This window comes from Hakea prostrata, chromosome 1 (assembly GCF_041222555.1).
Source record: "Hakea prostrata isolate BN-2017 chromosome 1, UWA_Hpros_2, whole genome shotgun sequence".
NCBI classification, from domain to species: domain Eukaryota; kingdom Viridiplantae; phylum Streptophyta; class Magnoliopsida; order Proteales; family Proteaceae; genus Hakea; species Hakea prostrata.
In genome coordinates, this window is record NC_142600.1 from 56786543 (window position 1) to 56805088 (window position 18546).

The 18546-nt window shown below is 38.5% G+C and overlaps 1 protein-coding gene across 2 annotated transcripts in view; it reads right to left on the reverse strand.

The window, feature by feature from the left end:
- Positions 1 to 417: 417 nt before the first annotated feature.
- The window catches only part of SD3 (import inner membrane translocase subunit), a 44034-nt gene continuing 25905 nt past the window's right edge, over positions 418 to 18546 (reverse strand). The window contains exons 2-8 of one of the 2 annotated variants that reach the window (XM_089140840.1): positions 5636 to 5695; positions 5452 to 5470; positions 3405 to 3568; positions 3008 to 3186; positions 2870 to 2918; positions 1973 to 2092; positions 418 to 1794 (exon numbers count right to left, since the gene is read on the reverse strand). In XM_089140840.1, the coding sequence (XP_088996966.1) occupies positions 1636 to 1794; positions 1973 to 2092; positions 2870 to 2918; positions 3008 to 3186; positions 3405 to 3568; positions 5452 to 5470; positions 5636 to 5695 (750 nt within the window). In that variant the 3' untranslated portion in view covers positions 418 to 1635. Of the gene's footprint in view, positions 1795 to 1972; positions 2093 to 2869; positions 2919 to 3007; positions 3190 to 3404; positions 3569 to 5451; positions 5471 to 5635; positions 5696 to 18546 lie in introns of both variants that reach the window. The other variant, XM_089140832.1, reaches the window with a different exon arrangement.

Consider the following 18546-nt stretch of genomic DNA (forward strand, 5'->3'; position numbering starts at 1 on the left):
GAGAGAATTCATATGAGAGAACCCTCTGGTATGAAGGTGAAGTAGCACCGTTAGTGAGAGACAGAGATAACGTGCACGAAGCCTCCTGCAGATAGTGCACTTGTAGCACCCATTGATGGCTGAAGGAAGCAGATTGCCAGACATTTTGCAGATCATCTGTAGAACTAGAGAACCCCCTTTCTTGTTATTCATGAAAATTATTATTTAGCTTTACAGAAATAAATTGGAAAGAAGATAATTTAGTTTATTTTTTATTGCTTCTGCTAAACTCGATATTTCTTCTGAACATTGATTCTCTCTTTGATTATTTTATCGGAGTATTTGGACTCCTGTAATCCTTTTTATTAATTATAGAGCAAATTGCACTGGCACCCCCAAAATGGAGGCCTTAAAGCACTGACACCCCACTTTATGTTTAAAAAGCACATAGACCCCAGAATTAGATTTTCATTGGATATAGTTGTCCAATTTATCATTGAAAACCTTTCAAACATTGTTTATTATGGGGATATTTTTAAAAATAAATAGTAATTTAACTCTTTTCAATGATAAATTTGACAATTAAATTTAACGGTAGATTCCTCTCAAATTATACGGTTCAAAATACAAAATCAACAGATGAAAGTACCAAACTGAAATAGCTGAAAGTGAGCCCTTAGCCTTATATTTTCAGGATGGAAAGGTCACTCACTCACTGCCTCCAGAAAAGCAGTGACAAACAATTCAACCCAGCAGAAATGGAAATATAAGTTCCTCCCTTGTGCCAAAACGAATTAATAAGCTAGGATCATAGAAAACAGCAGCCCACCGTAAACACAGACACACACACTCTCTTGCTAGATAGAGAGCACTGCCTCAGTAAGAGTATGGCAGGAGGTATCAGAAGCTACTACATTAACTGCCTTCTGATACACATGGAATTGATTGTCTAGTTTAAAGAGTCCTGCAAGCAAGGTTTCGGCTTCACCTTCACCATAACAATTTAGTCTTCAAGCTTGGAGCATTCATCAACCTCTTTTTGCAACCTAATTTTAGCACATCAGTTATCTTACTTGTTTCTTCAATGGCAAGTAAATGCTACCAAAGCTGCCCTTCAAATGACAACCATCAATGACAATAAACTCCCCACAACCTTGAACAAGCAAGCCCTTTTGTTACATGCAAAGAAATAAATAAATAATCTTAGAATATTTCAGTGCTACTCATCCAAACTGTAGGGAGATCCATTAGATTCTATTTGATACCTCAAATGAATTCACAAAACTGAAGAATCCCTACCCTCACAAATTAAGGGTCTTTGAACTTGATTGGCTCTATGCAACCAATAGATTAATCTGTCAAAGGCCAGCAAAAGAAAGAGAAGCCAATGGAGCCTTGGAGGTCAGACAGTCTTTTCCGAATAAATCGAAAATTAAAAACCAAATACAACTCAGCTTTGTCCAAATTCAATTGGACTAGCTACAAGGACCCTCGCAAAGACAAATACTAATTAAAAAGTTATTCGAGCCGAATGCCAGGCCTCACAAGAACCTCAACTCAAGCAAAATCCCATACAGATCAGAATACAGCTTTGATTGAAAATGGCATGTGATATGAGTGTAACAGATTTATGAAAGTTTTATTGATCTCAATGTCTTATGCTGGGACATATGACTCAAGCATCAACTGTGCTGGTGAAGGTGAGCTGATCTCAACAATCAGATATGTGAACTTCCACTGTTTGTCCTCCTTGTCTTTGAACATCTCAGCATAAACCTTGCCAGCTCCATGGGGCCCACGGATATAGAAATTAACCTACAAAATTTTGCTTGCATACTTTACTTTTAACTACCAAGAAAAAGTGACTAATCAAAAAACAGTTTCTTCTTCTCCTTTTCCCCCCTTTTTTTCTTTTGGGTGGGGGTGGTGGGGAGGGAGGTTTCTGAGGGATGAGCCAGGATAATATCCGGCAAAGTTTTTACAAAGGAAGTACCTCAACATGCTCAATACCATCTTCATCAGTCCAAGTTCTATTGGGAATCCGTTGCCGAGCTGCCCGGTTTCTACTTTCCTGACCATAGCCAGTAACAGGTGATCCAATTCTCACTCTAACCTGATAGAAGTCAAATCAAAATCATGTAACATGAAATCCGTCAAAAGAGGTGGCCATTCAGAGGAAAAAATTCATCGGTCGTGATATCATAAGGATGCAATAACAATAGGTAAATGGCAGAGCAATGCTACAGGAATATCGATGGGGAATTACTTGCAGGAGAGCATACCTAGATCAAATTTGAACTAAATCTCCATGCTGTAAAAATTAAATTGTAACACAGATCCTGATCATGTCTTTTCAGACAACAAATGTAAGCAACCAACATTGTTCTGGATGATTATTACCCCATGGAATGGCCTAGGCAGAATTCAACCGTCGTTACCTTTCATACAAAAATGCTCCAGGACAGCTCTAAACTATGCATTTACGAATTTTCTTTTAGCTACATATTTAAACTCCTGGTACCAAATGCTTATGGGGAACCCTAAGCCATCTTGCTCAAACCAAAGGTCCTCAACCACCACTGAGGAGTGGTGTGTTTGCCATTCATTGCTCGACCAAGCAAAAGATTTTAGAAGAAAGAGGTGTTCCTTACCCGTTCTAGAATGCATTTCAAAGAAACCAATTGAAATTCATCCAAAGAATCCCAGTGATTGTCTGAATTCATTATATGAGGGATGGCTCTAAGATTCAAATGTTAATAATTAGATTCCAGAATTGTGGTTAAGAACTTTGAATTTTAACTAGAAAAGGAAACAAAAAAGAGGAAGAAAATCTGGATTAAAAAGGGGGGAAATTTTGGATTGCAAGAAGAACTACATGCCATCAGCCAACCTGACTGTCATTCTGAACCCTTTCCAGAGACTTCCCAAAAATCTTGTACCTAAAACAGATGACAGAAACATTGTCATTTAAAAGGAGATAAAAATAGTTATAATTTAACATTCTATTAGACAATAGTCAGAAACCTACTCCTTAGGCTCAAAAATAAGCTCTTTGAAAACAGCATATCCAGCAGCAGCTGCAATACCAAGTCCTACTAGTATGATAACACTGTAAGAGGCACCTTCTGTAAAGGTCACCGGCTTCTCTGGAATATTGTATGTGGGAGCATCAAAAGGATCATCAACTGTAGATATGTCCTTTCTGTTCTTCTGGAGGAAGAAGTGCACAGCTTAGTCAATTGAGAGCAGAATCTATATTAAAAGTAGCATCTTTTGCAAACATTAAAAATTACTAGCAAAATCATATTTAATGGAAATAACTAAATGCATTTACCATGTATATGATTGAATGTGAAGCTTTGAAATGCAAAATAATGTGTATTTGATGTGCCAAAAGCTCATAATTTTCAATTTCTATTTCTAACCTCTGGAGTTTGTCTTGATGATTGAGAAGCTGAACTAGATGCAAGGGATCTAGCCAAGAATGGAAGGATTTCAGGCTGTCCATGGTACTTTGCAAGTTGGTTAGGACTCCAAGAACTAACTAGACATTCTCTGCTCCTCTGTCCTCTGGACAAAATTGAATTTCCTGTTAATCAACTAGATCAACATGTTACTGTCTTCCAATAAAATTTTCCTTGGGAAACCACAGAAGGAACTAAATCAAGATAGTTACAAATGAACAAAACCATTAATAAATTTCATTCTAGTTAACCAATAAGGTCAAGTTAATAAGAATCATGATAAGACCTGTTGCATCAGCCAGCAGAACCAGAACCAGATGGGCTGACATGATCCATCCAAGACTTGCTGATAACCCAGACATCCAGCCAACTCCTGGGTAGGATCTAGACAGCTTTATCAATCAGGATTAGAAATGCTGTCTGTCAATGATTGGCAAGCTTAAAATTCTTGGCTTTGTCGAAATTCATCATAATTGCATCATGCCAGTTAGCTCTCAGGCTCAAGTATGCAATGTGATTCTTGAAATAAGGGCCCAATTGCTAACCCAACCTGCTCCCAAATCCTTGATTCCAGGTGAGACCAATTTTTTCGGGTTCCATGATTCTTAAGAATAAAATTAATGGATGGTAAACATTTCTGGAATCAATTCCGGAATAGATTGAGATCAGAATTTGCATTTGGTACAATAAATACCATTCTCCAAATTACTCTAAAGTATATTTACCAAACTGCCATCACCACCATTGGTTTTCCCAATCAAATGAAACAAAAGAGGAGAGAAGATGCTTTCCTCACAAAGAAATTTCTCAGCCATCTGGAAAAGCCCCAGCCTACAAATAGAGATCTGCGGCTCTTTAATGAATTCACTAACTTGAATTAAACTCAATCAAGTTTCATTCTGAAGAGGGTTCTTGTTCAATTTTTAAAGAATGGAACAGATCTGGCCTACAAAACATGAAGAAAAAAGAACAAAGCATGGTCTCCATTCCCAATTTGGCACATTCCAAAATGGATTCAACATGCCAATGCCTGAACTCCCCGTTTTTCCTCTGTAAAACTATTACACAAACAGACACACAAATGAAACAAAACAAAACAAAACAAAAATTTTCTTGAAGTTTTTCATATCCAACTTTTGACATTAATCCTCAAGAGAATTTTAGACATTTCCTTTTTCTCTCTATAAAAAGCTGTCATACCATCCAGATCTCTCAAATTACATAAGATAACAGTCACATGAAAGTGTCAAACAGTCACAGTTGACATGGTGAAGTAATAGTGACTGAATTACGAACTAAACAACAGTCACTAAAATTTCTACTAGTTCAGAAGGTGGCTCTGTCATTGTTGTTGCAAATACTTCCAACCCCTGAATCCAACTATTAGGTGTTAGTTTCAATCACAGGGAAACATGAGGTTGAAATGATGCTATATACCAATAGAAGAATTCTTTTTCCCCATCCATTCATTCATAAATTGATGAAGCTTCAAGGGTTAAGACACTTCCCCATCCATTCATTCATAAATTGTTGAAGCTTCAAGGGTTAAGACACACACCATTTGGTCGGGCAACCTAGACACTCTCTTCAAACAATTTTGAAATTATGGATGATACTAAGCATCTAAACTAATTATATGATCCTAACTTCCCAAACTTTTCCCTACAGTTAAAATACAAAAAAGGCATAGATTGGACAAGTACTTATCAATAAATCAGGTCATATTTTCAAACTAATATCTCCAACATTGGTGTACTGGGGAACATTAAACAGTCAGTCTCCACTCGCCAGTGCTATGATCCACATTGGCATTTACATAAGCGTGAATTTTATATTGTACAATCATTCATATGAGAAAGAATGAGAGAGAGATCCATGCAAAATAAGGTATGGAAATTTAGAGATCCAAACAGGCTGCTTTTTCAGCTGGTCCATTTCCATAAGGACAACAGCCATATACATTGACATTAGGTCAAAAGAGTGATTAAACAAAAGCTGCAGAGCTGACCTTCAGTCCCCAGCACATCCTGCAGTTAGATTGGAGAAAACAAAAATATCAAGTCTCTATCTTTTCTTCTCCCTCTGTATGTATTTGGGGAAAGGGAAAACATGCATAGTGAAAGTGGAAAACAGTTGTCTCAACATTTCATAGTCTCTTCAGAGATATCTAATTGACTTCAAAAAATGCATACCTTACACAGCCTTCTGGGATCAATACTAGTTTTGCTCACATGACCTGACTTTACCACCACCTGTAATTACATAGTCAGCTTCATATCATCTAACAGAGAGAAAATCATTGGAAGCATGGCAGCATCCTACTGGATAACCTCACATTCATAAAATGCATCATCATGAATATTCATTCTTTTATCTATTTTTATTTCTTTTCCATTTTGTGCAAAACCCATCATCTCGGAATATGAGTATTATTATTTTCTGCTCTCCACTGTGCCCTTAAATGACAAGAAAGTAGTCATTTATGAGTCTGCCGAGAAAATTATTATCAAAGTTCAAACCAAGCTTTGCTATTTATCCTAGTTGAAGCCGAAGTGAAACCCAAAATTTATAATTTTCATTTACATGCAGAAAATACTGGTTTTGAAGAAGAAAGACTGTTGCAATATTTAAATTCCAAAAGATTTAATCCTTTTACTGGTAATGCGAACAACGTAAATATGCACAAATAGAAGAACAAAAATGGAGCCATTTTTTCATTCGTCAACTGGGATGCACTGCATGATCCTTTTTTAAGATGTCCTCATGATAAAGTAGAAGCACAACATAGTAACATGCCAAAAAGATAAAATTAAATTAGTAATAACACCACAAAATTTCAAGCAAGAAGTCTAAGAGGTGGAGGGATCAATTCATTATGAAAACACAGCATACCAACGGGATAATTGCATTAGGTACCAAAAAACAAACATAACGTGTTATCTGCCTGTCTTTAACATTAACTTTACTAATAAGAAAAAAGTTATATTGATTATCAATATAACAAACATAACGTGTTATCTGCCTGTCTTTAACATTAACTTTACTAATAAGATAAAAGTTATATTGATTATCAATTGGATCTACTTAGGGAAAAACAATTTTGGTTTTATCATACTTTACATTTAAACTCTAGAAAGAATCTTTCAGGCCAATCTGACAGCAGCCAAAATAAGAATTAGGGCGATCTTAATTACATGACATAAAGCAATGACTAATGGAGCTTTGGGAAGCTTTCACCAATACCAAACCCAGCCAAATTATGAGGCAGCAGTAGACTGAAGGATCAATCGGGGGCCAGCTAACCAAGATCTCTACAGAACCAGCCAACAAAAGTATGCCAAAACTTGAGTATAGAGTATAGGGCCCACTTGACAGTTAAGGTTGATGGTGGACAGGAGGAGTTACATCAAGTTAATGCAGAGGAGAATATATGCTGAACTTTATATCTAAATCAGGCTTCCAAATCAGGAGTTATGCAGGATTCCTATTAGAAACATGACTGAAGGGTAAAAGGCTAATTTCAGACAATTGACTGGGTGTATAGGTCTGAAAATTAAATAAACTCTCTCTTACTATTAAAGGATGACTCGAGTAAAATTACAACAGGTTTTAACAGTTAAAATTGGCTATGCAGAAGTTTCGCAAAGAACACCTTGTGTATATTCTTGTAGAAGGTAGTTGTACATTTTCTAATAGAAGCTTGTTTGAACTTAGTTGGGCAGCAACTACAATCGGATGAGGGGGATGAAGTATGTACACTTTGGGTAAATTCTGAACAAATTCCAATGACGAAATAGGGTTGTGGGAGGGTTCCTATGAAGAAGGACATCCAAAAACGAAAATAGAAAGGGAAAAGAAGAGAGGATGGCTTAGATCAGATTCCCTTCCCATTACAAGCTTCCCAAGCTTTATTTATATGGCAGATCCTTGTATAAGACTGTCCCATGGTCAAGATGAGGATCAGAAGAGTTACAAACACAAGAACCATAAACTGAAGTCCTCAACTCCAAAAGCAGGGACTATATTTGTGGCCTAAGAATTGGTTTTACCAAGTCAGCAACTTGCTCGATAAATCAACAATGGAGGCTGCCATACAGCCAAGGACTTAGGTTCCAAACCTTAACACTGATGGAGTTCTCAACTCCAACATTCAGTCTCACCAAGAGAAGCAGCACCTGCAAACACTAAGAGCTTCACAAGCAATTTGAGGTCAAAAATTTGAAGTCTAATTTCATTCTCCACAATTGGGGGGTGGGGAGGGGGGGGGTATTAATAGGGGCTAAACAGCCTTACAAACTCAAATGCCTTCTTGCAATAGAACTCCTAACTATCAGCGAACTAAGTAGCTGACCAAACTAACCTCTAACATCTAGGACGCTGACTAACTATCACAAAACAGATTAGAAGTCTTACTGCAAGCTGACTAAAGCATTAAAAGACCTATATAACCTTAACGTAAGTGAACCCACTAATCCTAAACAAGTTGTGTGACTGTTAAGTGGAGACCTTTAGAACAAAATAAAACTAAATATCTATATTCGTAATCAACTTGTGCACCCATGTTTTTGGTCCAATAAGTTGGTCAATTAGAATGAAAACCCAAGGGACTAAAGGCCCATAACCTATATAACCCATAGCTATATATTTCCTAATAAAAGAATCCAATTAGGTTTGGATCTGCGTCACTTTAGTTTCTGGTAAACCTTACCCTGCTCCTCTCCAAGAAGCATGCAACTAACCTACTGCTTGAACACTGTAACTGTGAAACCCAACCCTAACCTTGACCCGGAAACCTTGTTGTTTGTAGGTCCAGCAACCCGAAGTAAGGCAAGAAGTCATCTTTGGGCCATTTCTGTTGAAGACTTGATGGCTGGATTGGAATCCTTGAGTGTGGATGTCAGTGTTCCATTTATGGAAACTGCACCCTGATGAAGATTGGATTAGTTGATGGACTTGGAGTGCTCTCTGTATTGGTTCGAAGGCATTTCTACCTACTAGGTATGTCACTTTAGGTGTGTGCAAAACCCCTTGATGTTTAGACTTGATCTGAGCCTTCAATTCCCTGTTTTGAAGTTGCTGTTCTGATTGGTCGACTCATTGGTCGACTGGACCAGTCGACCAATCAATCGACCAATTGATTCTGTTTTTGAAATTTAGGTCGTGGCTACTCTATTTAAGTTTAGTCTCGGGAATACTCCGCTTCATCTGCCTCCTAAGCCTCTGGAACAAGTTAGAACCCTATTCTAATCGATTCCCTTGCATCCTTGGTTGATATCTCGCAAGAACTCAAGTGGTCTGCATCCTCCTGCATCAAAGGTATGTTTATGATCTCTTTCCTCTCTATCTTTGATTTTTCTTTTCTTTATTCTATTCATGGTTGAGATCAGGAAGAAGATGCTGCACCCTTGCAACCATCTATTCCATGATCTCATCATGTTCTTTGAGATCTATGATCATCATCATGATCTTAACCCTAGCCAGTTGAATCATGGAAACCCAAATCCTTGAAACCCTAACCTTGTGTGGTCATCAGGAGAACCTTTGGTAACCTCCCATGTGAGGGAAACCTCATGGGTAAATTGTTAGGTTGATCTAAATTTAATATTCTATAATTCTTCTTGTTGTAATTGGCCTATCATTAATTCCCTCCCTCCTGTGATCTCAACCTTTTCCATGGGAGCCAAAAAGGCTGAAACCTTAATTTCTTGGATATATGTTATTGACCCTGTTAGCATCCAATCAATTTGTTTTCTTTACTAGAATCATAACCTATCATCCTCTAGTTCATTATCCTTGATCCACACTATTTTCCCTTCATGATCTATGTTTAACCTTCTGGTTCCTAAGTTGTAACCTGGAAACTTGAATTGATTAATGGTTTGATGTCCTCTATAGACTTGGATGCTTCCATTAAAGTTTCCCCCTTATTTTATACCCTTTTGAACCACCAAATTCGGATTCATATTCTAAAACTTCTGATTCTTGAAGGCTACTGTCTCTGTTGGTCGACTCATTGGTCGACTGGGGTAGTAGACCAATCAGTCGACCAATGGGTACAGCAACCCCATTCTTGGTCTATTTTGATTGAATTGTGATATTTCCTAACTTATTGTATACACTTGTTTAAGACTCTTTTCTCAGGTTTAGTCAAGGTCTTACTTGATTCTCTAAGTTACTTTACGAGTTAGAAGGTAAGGACAGTTATCTCCTTAACTACATAGATCACATACTCTCTGGTTTCTATCTTTATGAAACTATGAGTTTTACTACTGTTTGTATACTTTTACTTCTGATATACTACTGTGAGAACAGTAGCACTTGTTTAGGTTATCTTTTCATTATTCATACTTATATGAATTGGTTATTATCATATTGTTAATGATTAGATCATGACTTTATATTCTCTTTGGTATATGATGAACTGTTGACTGTGTATGTCATGACTGATCTGAGATTGTATCTGATTAGGTATGATTTGGGATTGAGAGCTGTCCTTTTGACACTTCTGTCCTTGGACATTATCGGAAATAGTATGGGATGTTTCCGGGGTTGTCCATCGACGCTTTCCCGAATTATTAATTGTCATACTTAGGGCTGTCTAGCAGTGTTTGGCTAGGATATCCCCGTTATATCAGACCCAAATCGGAAGGGTATTGAGACCGAACGACCCGTGGCAGCAATGGGGATTCACGGGCGCTCAAGACTGGTAACCAACCCGTGAGAGGACGGGAATCACATTGTGGGGGCCATTTATTGGAGGGTTGCATATGGCTAGACTTGGGCTCATGGGCGCTTAAGACCGGTGAAATGATCCGTGAGGGGACATGAGAGCTTCCCGTTTACCATATGTGGATAACCAATAGGGTTGATGAGTCCGTAGTCCGGGACTATTAGGACTCTAGTGGAAAGGATATCGGAAAGGATCGCCCGGGGCGAGGAATGGAAGTATCTGGACCTGAGTTGATGTAATTGAGTAGATGACTTGCATTGGGTTAGGCTTTACCCTGACATGCACCGGTACTTATGCCAATTGGTTATGAGAGAGAGTGTTGACTTAACCCCCTGCCATGGTTTGTCCTGAGGGATGCCGGACCCACTACCAACAGGAGCCATACGCGTGACTTACCCAAAGAAGTATGGTGCTATGACTTAAAGCATGTCTGCCATAGAGACCAGCATACATAGAGTTTAGATGCATACATACATTATTTGTTTCATATTGCATTGCATCTTTTTATGGATTGCTTTCATGTTATTTATGTTGTTATGGATTAACTACCTTACTGAGTTTCTTCGAAACTCATTCCTTTTGTACATTGTTTTGTTAGACTATTCTACAGGTACTGATTACCATGGCGAACAGTACGATGAAGTGCAAGCCGATGAAGCATACTACACGCAAGGTGTTGGCAACAATCAAGATTACTCTGATGATCCCTCAGTTGATCAAGTTGCGTACTACGATTAAAGACAATGTGGAGGTGGAACGTCTCAAATGGATTGATGAAGTCCACTATTTTGAAGACGTCATCTATAGAATAGAAAACTCTTATGTTTAGTTATCTTTCTTAGTTCCTTTGATTTAGTTGTTATTTCTTTTAGACTTACATACTGCGTTCTGTTGTATTTTGTGGAGTGAGTTTCCGTCTCTCTCTACTTCTTTTGATATCTTTGGATATCTGGTATCATTTTCCGCACTTTGATTATATTCTTGTTTTGAACCTTGTTTATAATATTAAACCTTGATTATTTCCTGTTTATAATTATGTTATTGTATATGTGGGAGGATGATTTCCTCGATACTTGATCTTCGGGGCTGTGGATCACACTCTCGGGTATGCCAGTTAGGGTACCGGCTGGGAGGATGTGACAGTAACCAAGGCATGGCCACCACATCACAAACCCACAACCCCGATAACTCAAGGGAGAGGGGCAAGGGGCAAAAAAGAAGAGGTACCAAGTTTAATCAACTGCCTACATTAGAAGTGAAGGAAGGCAGTATCACGTATGACCAACACATTTGCCACCACAATTGACAAACTAACATTTAGCGTGATGTGACCTGTACCTAAGGCCATCCCAAGGGCGGTTCCCCAAGGGCTGAAATATGGCCTAGGGTTGCTGCCGAGTACCCTACAGTCCAGCCCAGCCGCATAGAGTTTTCTCAGCAACAGGAGCATTTTGGTCATTTTGGGTGCCTCTGTCCAGCCCAATTTGATCTAGTCAGAATCACAATCAGAATCTTGTTAAGAGTCCAAGTCTATCTTTACTTTGTCATTTGAGTCCTCCTTTTGTTAAGTTATGAAAGAGTCCCTAGTCTTGTTAGAAAGTCCTACTTAGAGAAGGTGATGTGAACAAGTGCCCACCCCCTTGCCAAAACCCTGGTGTGGCCCCCAAGACCCCACTCATGCGGTGCACCTAGGGCTGGCCAAACCCCCCAAAAAGGAGCATTTTGGGCAATTTTCTAGCACTAATTTGCAGCAGATTTAATTTCAGAATTTTTTAATTTTTAGAGTCTAGACATGTCTTGAAGTCTTAGTTTGAGTTATTGTGTCTTAAGGAACCTTTCTTTTAGGTAGGACTCTTAAGAGATAATTAGGTCTTTTATTTCAGGAAGAGTACTTTTACTTTATGTGGTCGTTATTTAGTTGCATGAGGTATCCTAACTTATGAAGGAAACCCTAGTTGAGTCTTAAGTCTAGTTCCCAGTTTGAGTCAAGTTCTTTCTTGATGTTAAGGCTCTAAGTAGGCCACTGTTTTCATTGTAAAGGCATATTGAATTGAATGAATTGAAGCTGATTTTAGTAAGAGGTTGGGTCACCGGTCATGGTGGTTGTCAAGGTTTCCAGATTTCTAGAATTCATTCAAGACTTCAATTTCCGGCATCTTCTTCCAATCTCCAGCATTCTTTCACTCCTACAGCAGCAATCCAGCCCTGAACAAATAAGTGCAGCAATCAAGAACCCCTCCCCAACTTCTTTCCTTGTGCAAGCCTCTCCAGCCCCTTTTGAACCCTAGCCCCCTCCCACCCCTTGCGATCTTCCCTAAAGCCCTCAACTACCCCTGTGACAGCAACCCCCCCTCCCGTAACCCTTGCGGCAACCCCTCCCCCCTTCTTCTCTCCCTCGGCCCCCTTTCCTTCCCTTCACAAGTCTTGCGGCAGATCTGAAAACCAGAAAGAAAAGAAAAAAGAAATGAAAGAACGAAGAAAGAAAAGAAAAGAAAAGAAAGAAAGAGAAAGATCCAAAAATATTGCCCAAGAAACTTTCCCTTCCCTTTATCCATTCCTTTTTCATCATCCTTAACCATCCCATACCTAATTGCAGGTTTCCTAGGAGTCCTTAACACATCCTATATTTCTTTGTTACAACTCATATTGATTGTGGGTATCTCAAGTTCATCCGACAAGGATATGTTAAAACCTTAATCCTTCCCATACCAACCTTTTTAGTTTTGTTAAGCCAAATCTTTCCCAAAACCCTAAAATCTCCTTTATCTTTGTTTCATCCAATAATTACCCCAACCCATTTGATATGCGATAATTGAGCTTTCCGCATTAATTCTAGATTGATCCTTTCCACCCAATATTAATTTAAAATACTTCTTACCCTTGCCATAATGATCCAAAGTATCCCCATAAGAATTTAGTAAAATCATACATTTTCCCTAACAACTCACAGAATTTTAGAATTAGTTGCTAGAAGATTCTGGGCTAACCCCTTAATTTTAGGGAGTTCATCCAAGGAACCCTAACCCTAAAATTACATTTACATCGGAAGGATTCCTTTAGTTGTAGTCCTACTCTTGTAGTGCAAGTTGAATTATTCCAATATAAGACAAGTGAGAGTCATAAACGTACTAGGAGTCCCAAGTTTTATCATCATAAGAAGTGCTATTAGTAGAACCTAGAGATTGGATAGCAGCAAATGGAAATGATAATTCATCAAAGATCACAGTACCGGAGATGAAAATACAGCCTGGAGAGGGATCAAAACGGTGAGACCCCTTTACCGTTGGGGCTATAACCCCAAAAATACACATTGGCGCATTTGCTTTCCTTGAGTTTTGGCTAGTTATCAGTCTTCCTGCCTTCTCAGCTTTCCAGTCCTAATACGGCTTTTTCAAACTCACCTGCTCGATAACCGGGACCTAAAACTAGTTATTCTTACTTATCAGCTGGATTTTCCTTCTTTGATCAAACAGCTACGTCACATCTAAAAGATGAGAAGTCAAAAGCAGAGAAGGAAGAGTACATAGACTGACTGTGGTTGTCATCCACGGATATGAGGGGTCATTAGACCTGGTAAACAAGCAAAGAGTTGAACCAGAGGTTGATTTGCCAGGTCTATAGATGACTATACGACTCTTCATAGGAGTCATGCCTGACTTGGGATGCTAGCAGAAGAGTACATGCACTAGCGTGCTACAACTAGCAGCCAGCTAAAAACCAATAGCGTGCTAGTCTCAATCTCAGGTTTCTGTATCAATATGTTTTTGGTGCTCCCGGCTCCAGCACAGGCTCAGGCTGACACAATGAGCAAGGATGCCTAGCAAAGTGAAGGTGAATAATTAGGCTATTCCGCAGCTGGTTCATGTGGCAATGCTGCTGGTTATGGTTCAATGGATGAAACTTAAGGGTCTGCTTCAACGCTTCCGACCAACCAACTCCTGACTATGGCTTTTGAACCTAATAGGGAGCCCCTATCGAGTAAAGGAGGTTCAGATGTTTTCTCTGATGCTTCCTTTGCCACAGATGCAGATGTCATTTGGCCAGTGGTGGCTGTGATGCTAGACTAAGGGTTATTAGTGAGACTCCATAAACCCGCTTCCATCTAAGTGGTGCTCCTTCTTGCTCTGTTGCCCCCATCTCTGTGATTGGCTTTTGAACCGGAAGAGAAGGGTGATTGTGGGCTAAGTCCTGTTATATTTGCAACTTAGTTTAGTTAGGGGTCCTTCTTTGTTTTGCTTTCCAATTTGAGTCCAAGTAGAAATCCTTCAATGTAAGGCTATAAATATAGCCCCACACTTGTAAACAAAACAGTTTTGAGGTTAATAAAATTTGATTGAGGAGATTGTGGGTTTCCAAGGGAGGAAACCTCAGACAGCTTTGAGCATTCTAGTTTTCTGCAATGTTCAACTTCTCTCTTCCACTAGAAGTAGTAAACATCCCCCATCCCAGCCCCTACCCTTCCCCATCTATCTTCTCCATAACACCCTCCATTCTCCCTCTCCTTTCTCTCTTATGGCATTCCCCCTTCTCCCTCAAACCCCTAAACCCTAGATTCCCTCCATTCCCTCACTCAATTCCCAACCCCTTTTGGCATAATCACCCCCACCACTTGCCTAACATTCGATTCCAACTCCCAACCTTAACTTCTTCTCAAAACCCTAAATTCTGAAATTTTCCCTCTTTTCCCCAAAACCCTAGTCTCTAGATTTCTTCTCCCTCCATTGCACCTATTCCAAAACTCAATTCTAAAACTCCTCCCCCATCCCTACAGCACTTCATCATTTTTCCAAAACCTAGAAACCATAATCCCAATTCCGATATCACCCTCTTTTTTATATTTTTTCTGGAATTTTGGGATTTTCCTAGAGACCCAAAATTCAAGGTCAAATCTAAGCCAATCGAACTGATATATCTGTCACCAAAAACTTTAGGAACCTCATCTCCCCAACCCTAGTGACCTTCTGTCTATTTCAGCCCTATCAGACCAACCAAACCTAGTCTAAACCCTAATTCTTTTGCTGCCCTAAATTCATAAAACCTAGCCCTAGGACTTCTGAAATTCAAGACAGCAAGGTTCAAATTTGTGTTCCAATAAACCCCAAATTTGTGTTCCAATAAACCCTAGTTCTTACACCATAACCGAACCTTGCCTACCTATTCCAAAACCCTAGCTTATTCAAGACAGCCTCTACAGTCTACAACATAACCACAGGGTGTAAACAACCCTACTTTACTGCTAAATTCAATTTAATTGATCCTGTAGACTGGCCCTCAAGTTGGGGGTTACATCAGAGTGCCTAATTGGACAGAGGTATCTTCAGAAGAGGGGGGACAAGGTGCGAAAACCACAGCTAGCTACTCTCATTCCCCCTCCCCCCCACCCCCCACCCCAGGCAGTTTTTCTAATTTATTTCTATTTGTTAACTCTGACTGCAGTGCGTCATCATTCTGCATGACGTCCCTCAATCTTATACTATAATAGAAGCAAAACACTAGCACAAACCTCAAAAATAAAATAAAACAAAAAAAGACTGTAGCAGAAGTGATTTGAACCAGATTCTAGGGTTTAGTTGCTAGAAATTGCCCTCGAATCAAACTCACTCCATGATCCTCTTTCCTGAGAATCAGTAGTCTTCAAATGTAAGTACCTTCAGTGGAAGGCTTAGGGTGGGTTTAGGAAATTAAAAGTTCTGTAATTTCTAGGGTTTCTAGGGTTTTGGCAATTTAGGGGACATGGGGTTCCTTGTGATATGGGTTGTGAACTTGTGATGGGATGATTTCCTAGGGGAAAGGTTAAGTAAATGTTTTGTGATCAAATATGTTCTACAGATCTCAAGGTTTCAAAATGGGTTGAAACTTGGAGAGAATGTAGGTAATAATATATGGATATGATTCCCCAAGTTTGGCGGGGTTTGGATGGCTAAAGTAAAAGAAACTAATGTTCATATTGATAGAGTCTTGGGAAGTACGGAAATTCAGACGATCAGAAGGACCGAATTGGGATCTAAGGTCACTAATAAAAGTTCGGGACAGATCTAACAGTTAGATTGGTATAGATCTGACCTTGAAATTTCGGTCTCTAGAAAAGTTTGAAAATTCAAGAAATAAAAAAGAAGGGTGCGATGGATGGGGGACAAAGGCTAGGGATGGGGTTGGGGACATAATACTTACTTTTAGAGGAAGGGAAGTAGAAGATCTTCAGTAAACTGTCTCACAAACCAGCTACAAGGTACTCTCCAAGGAAACTCACGACTTAACTGCCCTTCTTTCAATTCTTAGCTTTATTCAATATTTCAAGACTGACTTGTTACAAACTAGAGTGGCTTATTTCTACCCTACATGAAGGAAACATAATAGGACTCAACTTCCAAAAAGTAAACAGACTTGGACTCCAAGTTGCAAACGTAATTAAGACTCTTACTAGACTAATTACTCTAACTCTGATGAGCACATTTATGTGTGAAATCTTAGGGCATAAAGCATGCGTTTTACACACTTAGAGTGGAGCTACCACGTGTTTTATGTTGTTTTTGCAGATTTGAGGATTTTTCAATATTTAAGCAAATATTTGGAGTTTTGGGTATGAATCATGCAATTTTACATGTCAAGAGGTCCATTCAAATTCTCAAATGCGAAAATGGGCCTGATCTGGAGCATGATGGGCTAGAGATGTGATTATGGGCCAACTCCAAAATATTTAAGAGATAAAGAAGGCAAATTTGTTCTACGGCTGAGATTATAAATTTTCAATCAAATCTACAGAGATATTATTGAGAGAGTCCAAATGGATAAAAGAGTCCTTGCATACCTCAATATCTTATTTCCTATTTGTGATTTGATTAAAGAAAGAAAAAGAGAGAAAAGAATTATATTTAGAGAAGGAAGAGGCAAAAATCCCGTTTTTGAATGTCTCTGTCCAGTTTCAATCATGCCCTTCATCGAACGGTCATCTGGTGTCCGATCGAGCTGATTTTTGGAGTAGAGCTTCACGACTTCTTGATCTTCAAATCCAACGGTGGAATTGTGCATCTGATCTCTCTAAGTTGGTCCGATTAGTACGTCAAAACCCTAATTGGCTGAGTCAGATAGGAACCCTGAGTTTGATTCAAATTCTATCAAGATTCATATCCCATGTAAACTCTATAAAAGGAGAGCATACTCAATCAAAAAAATACGTGTTTTAAAAGCTTAGTAGAAGCATTCTTTCTTCTCTCTTCAGTTTATTTAGGTTTTCTTTAGTTTTCTTTGCTTGCATTTGTGAGATTTTAATTTCTAGATTAATGTTTAGGTTTAATTTTTTTATGTAATGCAATTCAAGTTCAAGTTTCAAGTTTTTAGATTCGTTTTTCTCTGGGTCTAGCAATTGCAGATTTAGATCATTCTAGATCTAGATCTGGTTGTTAGGGTTGGTTGAGATTCGAATCGTTTGTTCAATTCGCAAGTAAGTAACCCTCTTTATTAATCTTCTCTCCTCCCTCCATTCCCGCTTCTATCTACCCCTCCATATTCTTAATTTAGGATTTACTTTCAGCATTTATTTATTGTTCTCCCTTCCCCTGGATCCTTGATCAGAGATGCCTACAGTCGTGCTTCTCTTTGGTTAAGGTTTCCATTTTACTTTCGCAATTTACTTTCTTGCATTTATTTATTGTTCTCCCTTCCCCTAGATCCTTGATCAGAGACATAGAAGAAAATTCGACCGAAATTGTCAAAATTTCGGTCGAAATGTCTGCATTTTTAAAAAATGAAACGAAATTTCAATTATTTCGGAAAAGTATCAAATTTCGACCGAAATTTCGGAGATTTCGACCATTTTGACCATTTCGACCGAAATTTCGACCATTTCGACCAAAATTTCGACATATCAGCATTCCAACTTGTTTCTCCTTAGTTTTTGTTGATTTCTATCCCATTTTCACCTAATTTTCACTACTCCTTTGCCTTCAAAAACCACTTTTGCTCATTTTTTGCCTCCAAACACCTCCTAAGCCACAATAGCTACAAAGGAAACTCCAGCAACAATAGAATGTGAAGCATGAGCCACACCCAACAGTTCCAAACTTCCCCTTTTTTTTATTTTTGTTTTGTTCATGCCTTAAATGATCTTGTATTGCCTTGAAATTAATATATGTTTAGCCTAGGACTATGATCTATAATTGTGTTTTGTTAAACTTATCTGTTTTTTATTTTCTACCATTTTTTCATTTTAATAATTATTTTCTAAAATTATGTATTTTTATTTTATGTATATATGATATATAGGCTTTAGCTTTATATATTTGAGACACCATCACTTGATCTAGTCAGTCAGTTTATTTTGTTGACTTGTTGTATATGTAACCATTCTACCAAACAATTCATGTATGTTGTTGA